The sequence below is a fragment of the Lichenostomus cassidix genome, chromosome Z (genome assembly GCF_008360975.1).
Source record: "Lichenostomus cassidix isolate B80296 chromosome Z, HeHo_3.0, whole genome shotgun sequence".
Taxonomy (NCBI): Eukaryota; Metazoa; Chordata; class Aves; order Passeriformes; family Meliphagidae; genus Lichenostomus; species Lichenostomus cassidix.
In genome coordinates this window covers 64358238-64371528 of record NC_139511.1, presented here as the reverse complement: position 1 = coordinate 64371528, position 13291 = coordinate 64358238, and the positions used below count along the sequence as shown (strand labels likewise).

Sequence of the window (13291 nt, the reverse complement as noted above, 5' to 3'; positions counted from 1 at the left end):
AAAAGGCTTTTGAAGGCTTTTCCAGAAGGGCTCTGAGCTGCTGCTGTTCTTACCTGAGGGTACCTGCTGGATACAGCAGTACACAGACTACAGATAAAGATCTGTATACATCTGTAAGCTCCCTCCTTCCTCTTTTTTCTGGGCTATTAACCATCTACACACCTGAGCTCCTGGGCCTTTGAAGGACAGAGGTACAGGACACCCAGACTCACAAGAGTACTTCTCTCCACCTCTTCATTTTAGACAGTCTCACCCTGTGAGGACACTGATTTTTTTCTACAGAGTCTCTCTGTAAACATTTGCTTGCTTGCACTCCCAGTCCAGAATCCGAAGTTTCCACAGAGGAATCTATCCTAAGAAATGCCATCTGTTCAGACTCACTGTGTGTCCTTCCACAGTACTCAATGCAGCCTGAGTTACATAAGATAGGCCAATACAAGTGGACCTACTAATTTAGTTGTGCCACCATAACTCAGGGTTGCACTCTCAGAGACTGCACTCCCCATCATGGCAACACAAGGCCAGGGGAGATGGAAGACACAATAGCGTGGTTCTGCCAGCAGAGCAGCTGAGCAGCAGCAGGCCAGGCTGACCTGCAATTACTGAGCCCACAGTACTCAAAACAAGCTGATAGACTGAGTCAGTTCCCAGGTTTTGCAGAATCTCAGCACAAACGGAGAGCCTTTTGCAAACTGTTTCCTGCTGGTGTATTATCATACCTGTGTTTTTCCTGCACTCTTGCAGATTGCATTTCTGGTATTTTGTGGGTTTGGCTTTATCCACACACATACTGTCACCTTCAGTTTCATTAGTTTCTGTATTCACGCATTTCACAGTTCTTTGCTGAACGCCTCCTCCACAAGAAACAGTGCACTGAAAGAAAGCAATTTTAACATATATAAAACTTTTTTTTTTACATGGAGATTTCGCAAAATGCCAGTATTTGAGCTGTGATGTGAAAGGAAGCTATAACTGCCATGTGATCTGGAAGCAAAGGTATTACAGCAGTTTGTGTGCAGCATGCTCCATCCAGACTCCTCCATGGTGCAGTGTGGCCAGGTTTGGCAGGATACAGTAAAAAGTACAAATACAGCATCTTGCAGTGTGTACATAGAGGGAGGGGACTGTTTCCTACAGAGGAGGATGAGGATGATCTGAAATGCCAGTCCTACAATTTAAAAGAGTTGCAAACTAAATTAGTACAAATTACAGCATTTTTTGATTGCCTGTGTTTTCTCCCTATTTAAGGTAAACATGAATAATCAATTGCAATGTTAGGTCTACAAATGATCCAGCTAAGATTTTAAAAAGGCCCAATAAAGTTTTGTTTCTATCTTGGCATTTAAATGGTGGTTACCCTTTCTTTATGACCACAAAAGAACTGCCAGCTGCTTGTTCTGGCTGCACACAGAAGGCTGTAAAATCAAACAATTTAAAAATACATTCCTGTACCATTCTGTAAATGTAGTTGATTCTTCTCACTTCCCAGAGCATCTGAGAATTCCAATGAGTTTTAAATTCTTGTTCTCTACAGATAAATACTGCCAGCAAGATAAATAATTGAACAGATTGACAATGTCAGCTAATGAAGCACAAGAGATGAAGACAGGAGTGGAACCTCTGTCCTTGTTCTGTAAATTATCCCATCTCTAATGTGTATTTCTGCACATGGAACACAACAGTACTGGTGTGAGGTACATTGAAAGATCTTAGGTATTCTTGCAACAACTTTATATTGATATTTAACATATTTTTATGAAGGAAAATTACTAATGAATACATCAATAAGGGATTAATAAATAAAATACTGGCTATATTGTTTGGTATTCAGTTGCTTATTTTATGCACTTAACTTCCATATTTAAGTGTTACACTAACTCTACCTTGTATTATAGTCATGTCCCATCTAATGGCTTTTTGTCAAAACCAGCTCAATGCATTTTCTGTGTTAAATGAGTCTCCACTGTTTCCTTATTCATGGCTCCTGCTTTTAACATTCCTTTGATATTCTGTTCCACCGTGAGATGTATGCAATGGATGCAATGTTTATGAAGGAAACTGGAGGGAAAGGTTTATTAGATATACCATTTTCTTTCTAGAACAATATGTATAGCAGACACTGGAAGGTTCCCCAAAGATATGCCTCATATTTGTCAATAAGATTTCCAGGTGCTAAAGTAGGAGGCTATTGGTCAAAATCCAGAATTTCTCTCTGTGTGGCCAAGTCCAACATTCCACAAAGTTGTTTTAAGCATCACCCAATCCGCTCCAACAGCCTCAAACAGTGGAAAATTTCAAATGAGCAGAGGAAGAATGTTAACAGTAACTCATTTTTTATTAGACAAGATAAAAAGCCCCAGACCTGCAACAAAATGTAATGCAGCAACAAGAAGTAGAAGCTACAGTATCTGCCACCTGAAGGAACAGACATGGGCTGTCTATTAAATGTTTAGTATTGTTTTTGAAAGCTCTTTGCTTGTAGCTTCAGCTGTGCATTAGAAACTACACTTGCCACAGTAAGTAACTTGGCACTGAGGTAAGTAACTTGGCACTTCAGTATCCACTGAGAGACAAGTGGATACTGAAACCAAATATGGTCAATTCATTACAAAAAACAAGACAGAAATAAACTGAATCCTACCGGGCTCCAGGCCTGGTGCATCCACTGTGTGCAAGGCTGCCTGTTGCAGGGTGCAGTGGCATCAGGTCTCTTGGTCCAGTCACAGTGCCCTTCTCGTGGGCAGCGGATGTGCCGCTCCTGCTGGCCACCACCACATGTCCTTGAACACTGACAGAAGATGGGCACAGTCAGAGCGGGGAAAGGGTGAGAAACCAGAATCAGACCACAAAGACAGTTGGAAATGTTCATTTAGAAATGTGTGGTCACAGGTAAAAAGAACCCTGGGGCACTGGTCTGGAGGTTTATAGAGATGCTTAGGCTAGTCTGCACACCAAGTCCTGAAGTCCAGACATGAAGAAAAGCTCTGCACTGAGACAGTTGTTCCATGTGCTTGGAAGGAGACAGGGAAGAAGCTGTTACAGAGGGAAAAGCTGCTCCTGACACATAATACTGCAAGGACAAGGGACAGCACAGAAGTGGTTGCACAGAACTGCTCATGAGCATCACCAACACCAGTAGCTTCTCCAACAAGAATGAGATTAGAAGTCACATGTCTGGAGGATTAATCTGTAATACTAACTGAAGACAGAACAAGTTCATGAAATTCACCATCTCAATTTTATGAGGTGGTTTGGGACATTAAAATTCAATCCATACAATAATTGAACTGTTCGGCAATAAAAGTGTCATACAAATACAGTGACCCAAGTTATTTAAACATTATTCTGTCCACATTCTAGAATTACTTACTGACTGATATTTTACTATTTTTTCACTAAGTCTGCAGTAGAGTCTGCCTGAAATACACAATGTATTTCACATTCTGACATGAAACAAGGTACCAGATATACTTTGAAAAATGCATCGCTCCTGTCCTACAAGGAATTGCACCCCTATGGACAGAAGAATATATCTGATAAATTAATCTTTTGAACCCACTTCTATGCAGTGTCCTTAGCACGAGGACAACTGCCAGGGTTGGACTAATGTTTTTATAAAATATTTTAGGTGGCAAACAAGTGCAATCATTTGGCTATTTTTATTTTTCCAACCACTACTGATTGCTCTGACAGAAAACACACACCCTGGTCTCCTCCAGGTGTGATTTGTCAGTGCCCTGTAAAGAATATGTCATCAGCTCCCTTAAAATCTCAAACCATCAGGTGCACAGGGCCACAAACATTGAGACACTTTTCTCTAGAGCTGCTTTCAGTAGAGTTAAATACTAAAATAGAATCAGAGCACATGCTTTAGTTGACATAAATGTGTGTCTGGCTGCCTCTGAGTTTGTTGGCACAGTTTCTTGTTACAAAGGGGCCCAAAATTCAGATTTATTTTATGTCCAGTCTAAACCACTGGGTCCGTAAAATTTCAGTCTGCAAGTGTAAAGGAAAATTCTAAATTCACCATAATGAGAGAGCAACATTAAAATGGCATCAAAAAGGATTCATCTAAATGAGCCACATTTACTGCTTCAATAGGATAACTAAACCAAATTTTCTTCCAGGCCATCTGCTTCTCTCTTTCAGGAAACGGTAATTTACAGCTCCAGCTGTAAATCACATGCAGTCCTAAGAATGATTCTGTGAAGCCTTAAGAACACCTGTGCTAATTTTTGTGTAGCCAAACACAAGAACTGCAGAGTGGTGCACACCAGCTGCGTGTCTTCCTTGGAGCTGAAGTTACCTGTCAGCGTGGGATCCAACAGTCTCTGTCACCTGAAAGGAAGTTTTTGAACCCCAAAGCTTCTTTTAAAGCACAATACCTCATTCCAGGGCTCCACATGCCATTGCAAGCAAGGCTGTGTGTTACAGCTGGTGTTGAATTGTGGTTTATAGCCAAGTAGCTGGCAATGGAAAGGCTTGAGGAGTCGCTTTTCCCGAACATCAACACAGTGAACATCTCGGGTCTTGAAGCCTCCACTGCAGTTCACAGAGCACTGCACACAAAACAGAGACGGGCACATCTCCACAAGATGCTCCCCTGAGGGGCTGTACCTTCCCCAGTCACACAGGAGGAGGACAGCCTGAGCTTTGAGCATCCTGAACAGAGGGAATTTCCAGTTCACCGTAACACCAATCTGTCGTGAGGCTTAAACACTGTGGTTTTCATCACAGCAGCCTGGAACATGCCATGTAAGTACTTCCCTTCCCACACTGCTGTGGCCATTAATAACATGGATGCACATTTAACTGGGAAATCTTCACAGCTATTTCCAAAAATGTCATAGTGACAGAGTCATAATGCAATAAATAAAAAAAAATAGATTCTGTGTGCAGGAATATTGTCAGTTTCAGAGATTGTTTCAGAGGGAGGAAGAGAATGAGTAGCAGTTCCCACCATCACCTTCCTTGCTCCTCCATGACACCAGAAGGATTCATACCCTAAGAACAGCCTGGGTGTGAGAGAATGGGAGGGAAGGCAGAAGCATCCTGAGCCTCACTCACAGCCTGTGATATCACTGCTCAGCTCAGAGCTCTGCTGGGGAGCAAAGTGAGCCCTTCCAGTCTCCTTTTTCTAGCCAGAGCTGCTTACAAGGCCTCATGCAGCATCACCAGGTCCTCCCCAAGGCACCAAAGTCCAGGACCTTTCCTGCTCTTGAAGAACTGAATTTGCAACTCCAAGGGTAAGGAAAAATACACATTTTGTCTTCATGCAGAATCAAAGCCAATTCCAACTGCATCACTGAATAATCTCAGATCAGTTTTCACATTTAGCACTGTGATGCAACAGCAACTATTGCTGTTCTCCTTTGCATAGATAAGCATCCTTTAGTTCAGCAAGGAACCTGCATATAATACTTCCCCTGGGAGATGAAGAATGGATGGAAAGGGAATTCTTACTCTTGTCCACAGGAGCTTCTGTCTCTCTGGATAGAAACAGTGGACAGAAGTGGCTGTGCATGAAACTGAGTACAACAGCCTCAAAATATATGCAAATTATATCTGGCATTAAACTCAGACTCTAGGATTTAGTCTGAAGCACCTTTCTTTTAGAGTAGGGGAAAAATTAAATGAGAGTAGGGGAACAGAAAAAGCTCTACTACACTAGCAGGGAACCTAGCCACCTTGCTGTCATAAGGTGTCAAAAATGTTTGAAATGAGTAACAAAAAACAACTGCCACTTGTAAAGCAAGTAAAATTTAGTCATTTTTATATGAAATTTTAGTTAGGTTGTATAGTTCACTTGATGGAAAATAAGGAGGGTCAGATGAGGAGAAGCCTCTTGCCTCAAACTTGTTTCATAACTGGACTGACATTTTTTTAAAACTTGCTTGCTATAATATTTTATCATTAAACCTGATTGCTAGCTACTTTTAGCGACATTACTATCATTCCCTTGTTGCAAGAGCAATGACATTTGTGAAGAAAAAGTGAAGGTGAAATTGCCCTACTGAAGCTGGGAGGTCAGGATGTCTATGTATCTTTTAAAATTAATTTCGAAGGCTTAAATGTGGTTATGTAAAGCCCTGGCCTTTCCTGAACTTTCTAAACAGGCATGTAATTCTTGTAAAAATCAATTTTACGTCAAAGAGCTCAATAGTAACACAGGTTGTGTAACTATAACCTTTTATTCGTATCAATCTGCCCTCCAGCCCAATGGCAACAACATTGTCCACAGAAATGATGTGTACTGAAAAAGTTTGAAACACCTATCTTTTTCTTTATTAAATCAACAATATTTAAACCAGGATTTTGTAGTTTACCTTTTTTTCAGTCTCGAAAAATAACCTGTGGTTAGAAACTCAATTTTTAGACTGCATGAAGACAAAATGTAATAAGCTTCAAGAAGTCAGCAAAGTTTTTCCAGATGTTCTTCACACAGCTTAAAACTCAAACACAATTTCTTGGGTTCCACTTAGCACCCTGGATACTCTTCTGTCCCTTTACCAGGCCATGGGTACAAAACCAAGACCAAACAGGACCCTATATATAGCAGGCATTCATTCTCCCCAGTAAAATTTTCTTTTTTTTTTTTTTTTTAAATATGAAACTTAGAGGTTACATGGATGGGGAACAGACCATGTCATATAAGAGAGAGTACATGGTGACAAGGGTGAATAGGAACATGACAACCTCATCTTCCAAATTCCCACTGCTTCTTAAAAATCAGGGTATGCCCCTGGAGGCAGAGATTAAGAAGATGCCATAAACAACTACACACAGCTTTGTCCTACCATTTTCACAGAACATGAGCAGTGAGTCCTGCCTTCCCTCTAGATGCAAGAGTTAATGAGCACAACCCACCACAGGAAGAGCAAAATTCACAGCAGATGTGTTTCCACATATAACTTGGTCAGGAAATTAGTAAATCAGTGCTGAGTGGTCAACTGGGAATCATGTATGCATTCACTGAGTAAATAATTGTTTTTAAAATGAAGTATTTAGAATTTCATACTCACTGAAATTTGCAAGCTTACTGTTCACACACAGCTCTGAATGAAGTTACCTTGCTCCAATTTCCTGTTTTCCAGCTAGCACATGGGCGGAGATAACATCTCCTTGAGGGATCAGGCTTTTTCATGTCCTGACAGTGAGATATGTTCCTGCTGCTGCACTCCACATGTCTCCAGAAAGCTCCCATTCCACAGGTGGTAGAGCACTGCACAAGGGCAAGAGGAAAGCCCAGGGGCAAATTCAACATTAGTACATTATTCTGGAAAAAATCCTGGAACCTAAACATAAGTATCTAGAGTCATTTTAGATGACCTAGGTTATCTGAGATACTCAAAATAGGACTTCAGGTTCACCCAAATTTTACTTTGTATTCTGAAGGAGGGCTTTATTTTAGTTTCTTAAGACAATACCAATCCTGATTTATACTATGCACTTCTTTTCTTTGGCAAACTCCTGCTTATTGAGACATTCTAAATCTTTACCAGCTGTTCCATTGTTTTCCTCTGTTATCTTTGGGGATCCCATGTAAAATGTAATTGCACCCAATCTTCAGCATTGTTCCCTCTACCTCTAACACTGCTGATGAGATAGTCAGCTAATTGACTACATGACATTAAAAATCTTAATAAAGTGTGTGAGAATCTTGGGAAAAGAGGAAAAACATTTCTCTGAATTATTAATACAGGAAGTGGCTAAGTCTTTCAACATTTGGGAGGATTTGAGTGTCTGAGGAAAGAGAATATTGATTATTCCAGTTCATATCCCAAGAGTGCACACTTCTCACAAAACCCCAAACACTGTCATTGTATTCTGAAGCAGGAAGGGGTGAAAAGTCATTGGAGACACCCATTTAGCTTTTTCTGCCTTAGAGAGTGTGGGACAGTGAACTGTACACAGAGACAAATCCAACACACACTAAGCAGCCTGTAGCTGGCATGAGAAACAGCATGAATAATCTTGGATCTAGTCAGCAAAACAATGAAGAGAGCCAACACTATTGAACTCCCTGTGGGAAAGTGGGTAAGTTAAATATGGAATGCTGAATAAGTGTCCTTGGAAAAATAAGGAAACCTAAGCTGAAGGTAAGGCAGGGGAAAAACAATCCAGACTGAAGATTTTTGATCTCATGGAGATTTCTGTGTCCAAGAGGCCACAAAGATCCTGTTAAAGGAAATTGCACATCACTGTTCAGTTTTGCCTGGTGACATACCTATCCAAGACAGTTTTTCTGACTGAGAGGATGGACTGCTCTAGTCTTGCTTCCTGATGCTTTGATGCCTTCACCAGCTTTGCTATACCAGTCTGACAACACCAAGACTGTACTGAAGGGCTGCTTAGCCTTTGTCCAAAGCCCCATTCTGAGCACATGTGAGAAAACCAAAGACAGCTCCACAGATGATGCTGAGCAGATCACACCGATAAAGCTTTATGTTCTTGTCTGAAGAAGGTGAAACACAGCAGGATTCTTTCAAAGTCTTTTGTGTGCAGGCCACAGGGGTCAAGAGAGAAAGGCATGATACTGCAAATGGTCTCAGGATAGAGCCTGAACTTCTTCACTGTTGTTTGATGCTAAATAAGTTTCAGAAGTCTTTCCCTTCTGTCATTTGGGAACCAAGATTTCCTCTGGGCACAGCAGATGTCTGTCACAGGGGAGAAAGTGCAGGTGACTTCACATGGCCAATAGCAGAGGTGCTGTTGGAATGAGCTGATCTGGTGGTAATGGAGTATCTTTGCTACCCAGAAAGCTCTTAGAAACGGAAAAGTGACAGCCCAGAATGACCCAGGGAAGTGGAGGAAAAGGAAGTGGAATTAGGCACTGTTTTGCCCTACTCCAATTAGTGCTCTCCCTGGAAGGGCAAGTGCCAGCCCTGTTATGGGACATGTCACACCTTTCCATCTCCGTGACTACCACTGTGCCTGGCACTATATATTTACCAGTATGTACATCTCCTACAGAGCAACATCAGAATATTGGCAGCTACTAGAAGAGAAAGAGAATAGCAAGACATTCATTTAGGTAGATGCAGTGGTCTTGAAATACCAATGCCTTGGAGAGATGTCATCTAAAACAGGCTCAAAGTTTTACTAAGGAGGGGTAAGCAGTAAGAGCAAAAATAAAGTCAGAAAACTGTAGATTAAAAATGAACTAAAAGTAATGAACAGAAAGAAAAGGTTCTGTGAATGTCAGACTCAAGGTATGTATGTGAAATAGATAACTTATTTAATGAGAAAGAGAATAGCTGACTTTATTAACAGAACCACAGAATGGTTGAAACTGGAAAGGACCATTGCTCAAGCAGGGCTATCTAGAGGGAGCTCCTCAGAACCATGTCCAGATGGCTTCAGAATATCTCCAAGGCTGGAGACCCCACAAATTCTCTTTTTCGTCACTTCTTCAAATTAGGAAAAAAAAATTAATGTGCCATGCTTCCCAAAATGTTTATTTTAACAAGAAAGAACAGCTTGAATGAGAATAGCAAAAGATTACTAAATCATTAAAGAACAACAAAGTGAGATGCATTAAGTATCCTCAAATTGACTTCATCAGTTCTGTGAAACCAAATGTATTAACCTTATCTCTACATGCATTAAAGTGTTCTTCAATAATCTTTGAACTGCTGAGAATTAATTTTTATAATAGATTGGAAAAGTCCCAGAGGATTAGGTAAGAACATTTTTCAATTTATCTCTAGGAAAATAAAAAGACCTATCTGTGGTCTAATGGAATGCTTCACCCAAGGTGACTTCACAAGAAGATAAAAACCAAATTATTAAACAATCAAGATCAAAATAGCAAATACTAACAAAGATGATAAAGAAAAGGAAAGGCCACATGGACCTGTCTAGAAGAAATAATTCAATTGAGTCTAATATCTTTCTCTGACAGGGGGACATGGATTAATGAAAATAAGGAACTGGCTGGTCTGATGCATTTTTACATGACTGCATAAAACATTCTTTTAGCAAATGGTGGAAACACAATCTAGGTGAAATAATTACAAGCTTGGTGTTCAGCTAACTGAAAAACTGTGACAAAGTGGTTCTCAGTGGTTCAGTGTCAAAATGAACAGACATTTCAATCATGGTCCTGCAGGGCTCTGTCCAAAGCCAGTCTCTGTTTCAGCATTTTCATTAACTAACTGAATGATGAAAGACAGCATGCACTTAAGACATCTGAAGATGATGACAAGTTGGGAGAGTGGGCAGGAATTTTGAAATCTGAATTCAATGACATCTCAGCACAATAAAAACTGTAAGAAAGCAGTAACCTGAAAACCAAAAACAGATGCAAAATACTAAATTTAGGGAAAACTTTTTATGCACACATGCACGTGTGTGTGTATATATGTATATATACATACACACACACATATACACAGCTTCCAAATGTAACTGAGAACTCCTGATCTAGAAATATTGCAGTTGGGACCCAGGGTTTACAGTGGACCAGAAATTGAATAAATCAAAGCAAGATGGTTCCAAAACAAGACAAATCTCATTTCTGCATTCACAAAGAGGGTAACAAATGAAATGATAGTGATTACTCCATTTTATATGCCATGTATCCGCTGGGGCCAAAATGAACATCACTGACCAAGAAGTATGTGATGAAACTGAAGAAAGACCAGAAAAGGACAGCAAAGTCCCCAGATATTTAGAGAACAAAAGGAAAATCTGAAAAGAATTAAGAAGTCAGCCTCCAAAACAGTTGTTAAGAAGATAATTGTCCTCCACAGTCTGCATGTAAAAGGAATCTTCATTTTCAGTACTGAAGATGTTTGCTATCCATAAGGAAAATATTTCAAGGTGAATAGTGAATGACTAGGACAGACTGCAGCATGAAGACCTTTGCTCAGGGCTTGGGGACACAACCTTTCCCTTGATGTTCTCTTGTAGGCTCTTGCACCCAAGCAGATCTAAATGCAGGTCTTCTCTGACAGGGCTATGTGAGGGAGGGAATGCTTCACCTGTCCCTGGGTGAAGCTGAGACCATTCTCACCCGGCCACAGGAAGGCACAAGATGAAACTTCAAAGTGCCATCAGGAGTGCACATCCTGAACGTGGTGCAGTGGTGACAGAGCAGGGGTCTCACCCACTGTCTGCAGCAAACACAATCTTGGTGTTCTAGATGTGCCTCCACTGACATGGGATACACTCATCATTCTGCCCTTTCTGGCCCTGAATTTCTGCATCTCTATGATTGTGAATCATTCCCAGCAGACCCAAGAGCGAACAGGTACATAGAAAGAGACCTTTTATAGCCTTCTCCATCAATACTGAGACACGGAGGCAGATCAGTGCTAGAAGGTTTCCAGATCTGACCCTGTTTAGCTCAGTAAAAAAGGGCCTTTAAAAATGAGATGATTAGTTCAGATACCAATATTTCTCATTTTAGGTATCATGATTTCAAGAATATACAGCCATTAGCATAAAAAGAACTCTGTTTACATAAAAACAAAACTTAGCAGTGGGAAGGATACTAAATTAAAGTTTGTAAAATATGGCCAAGCCATGTGATGACTATATTAATTCTCTATAAGCAATCTAATCTTAGTTACCATCTTTTTTGTGAGAAGTATTTCATATGAATGTATGATACTGATTTCAGATGATTGTGACAAACTAACAATCTTCATTTCCTCAGCAGTGTTTCAGACAAATGCTCACACTTCTTATGACCAAAAAAAAACTTACCTCACTCCAGTTGCCTACTATCCAGTATGCATCACTGGGCAAATTGTTGGATGTTATCACACGGCCATCTTCTGTGACATTCATTGAAACACCCTCAGATGCTGCACTTTGGTTCTTCAGAGCATGCTTGACAGCTGAGGATTGTGTGCTGGTAGTTATGGTGTCAGGTACCTTTATTTCCTCTCCACTGTCACTCTGGTCTCCAGGTGCATGACCAGGCACTGAGGGGATTTCTGTAACCAGTGCTGGTGGGGTGGTTACCTCTACCACAGGCACATCAACTTGCAGACTGACAGAGTTTGCTGCTGTTGGAAATGCCAACCCTTGTGCTGCTCTGCTGACAGGATGGAGCACAAAAGGGTGTTGATGATGAGATGCTGGTGGGGATTGAGAAGTTGCACTCTCATTCTCAGTGACAGGAGAGGCAGTGTCCAAGGTTGTGCTTCTGGTTCCAATTTCAGGATTGAGTTCTGTGCTGTAAAAGAGATCAGCTGGTTTCTTGCTGACTCCAAGTGGCCCATCAGTGTTGTCAGATTCCTCAGTTAAGTAATCATAGCTGGAAGTTATTTCTGGATTAGTGGTAAAAGAAAAAACAGAAGTGTCCTCACTTCCTTGCATCTCACTCTCTGCAGTAGAAACTGGCTCCCTTTTAGAAGTGTTTTCGGTATGCCTTACAATTTCAGTACTTAAGCTGTTATGAAAAGGCCAAGAAGTAGTATTTTGATGTGAACCATTTTCAGTAGAAACACCTGGGTAATTGTAAACATCACTTGATCCAGTAAAATTGTTTTGTAATGTCCCGTTGGCTGCTCCCTGTTTTCCTGAGATATTACCCAAACCAGAGGATGTAGGCAAAAAGGGAGTTACACTTTCATGCTTGGGTATTTTTGTTGTTGTATGGAACCTGGGGCTTGGTCTGGGTTTTCTGCGAGGAAGACTCCGCTCAGGCTCAGCAGTTGTTTTACTGATTATGATCTTGCCTCTTCTGGGTGCCTGTGGGGGCATCAGGAATCTTCCAGCAGAAGGGCACTGCTGAAGACCACACAGGGCCTTAGAGTTTGGTCTCTTGGAACTATCACATGGCTCATCATTATTTTTGGCACAAGTGACATTACGCATCCTTATTCCACCACCACAAGTGACTGTGCACTGCAAATGAAACAGAATTAATGTATCTCCCCTCTTCACTCTACTGCACATAAGTATCAGATGGCATTTTATTTATAATACAAAAGCATCATGACAAATAATCAATTACAAAGCTTTTCCTGAAGAACAAGCCCTTCATTCTAGTTATGTTCTGCTATCATGGAGTTCTTTCCAAATTTTTCAAACAGTAAATGTCACCACAGGGAAACAGCAGTGAAAAAAGACTACATGATAAAGACAAAATATCAAAGTAATATGATAGAATTTGGTTTCTTCATTGACTCATGAAGTCATCTATCCAATACCTTCTCCATCATATTTACAAAAACCAGACCAAAAACGTGCACTCAAAGCCACACCTGACCAGCTCAGTGCTGCTCACAGTGCCACAAACCTGCTGTGATGATCCCTGCAGCTCACAGATCTTTGT

General features: G+C 40.8%; 1 protein-coding gene across 2 annotated transcripts in view; it reads right to left on the bottom strand.

Moving 5' to 3' along the window:
- The window catches only part of ADAMTS12 (ADAM metallopeptidase with thrombospondin type 1 motif 12), a 146928-nt gene that overhangs the window by 5284 nt on the left and 128353 nt on the right, over nt 1–13291 (bottom strand). The window contains exons 19-23 of one of the 2 annotated variants that reach the window (XM_085042200.1): nt 11713–12861; nt 7070–7222; nt 4386–4559; nt 2642–2788; nt 720–873 (exon numbers count right to left, since the gene is read on the bottom strand). In XM_085042200.1, the coding sequence (XP_084898326.1) occupies nt 720–873; nt 2642–2788; nt 4386–4559; nt 7070–7222; nt 11713–12861 (1777 nt within the window). The remainder of the gene's footprint in view (nt 1–719; nt 874–2641; nt 2789–4385; nt 4560–7069; nt 7223–11712; nt 12862–13291) is intronic. The other variant, XM_085042201.1, reaches the window with a different exon arrangement.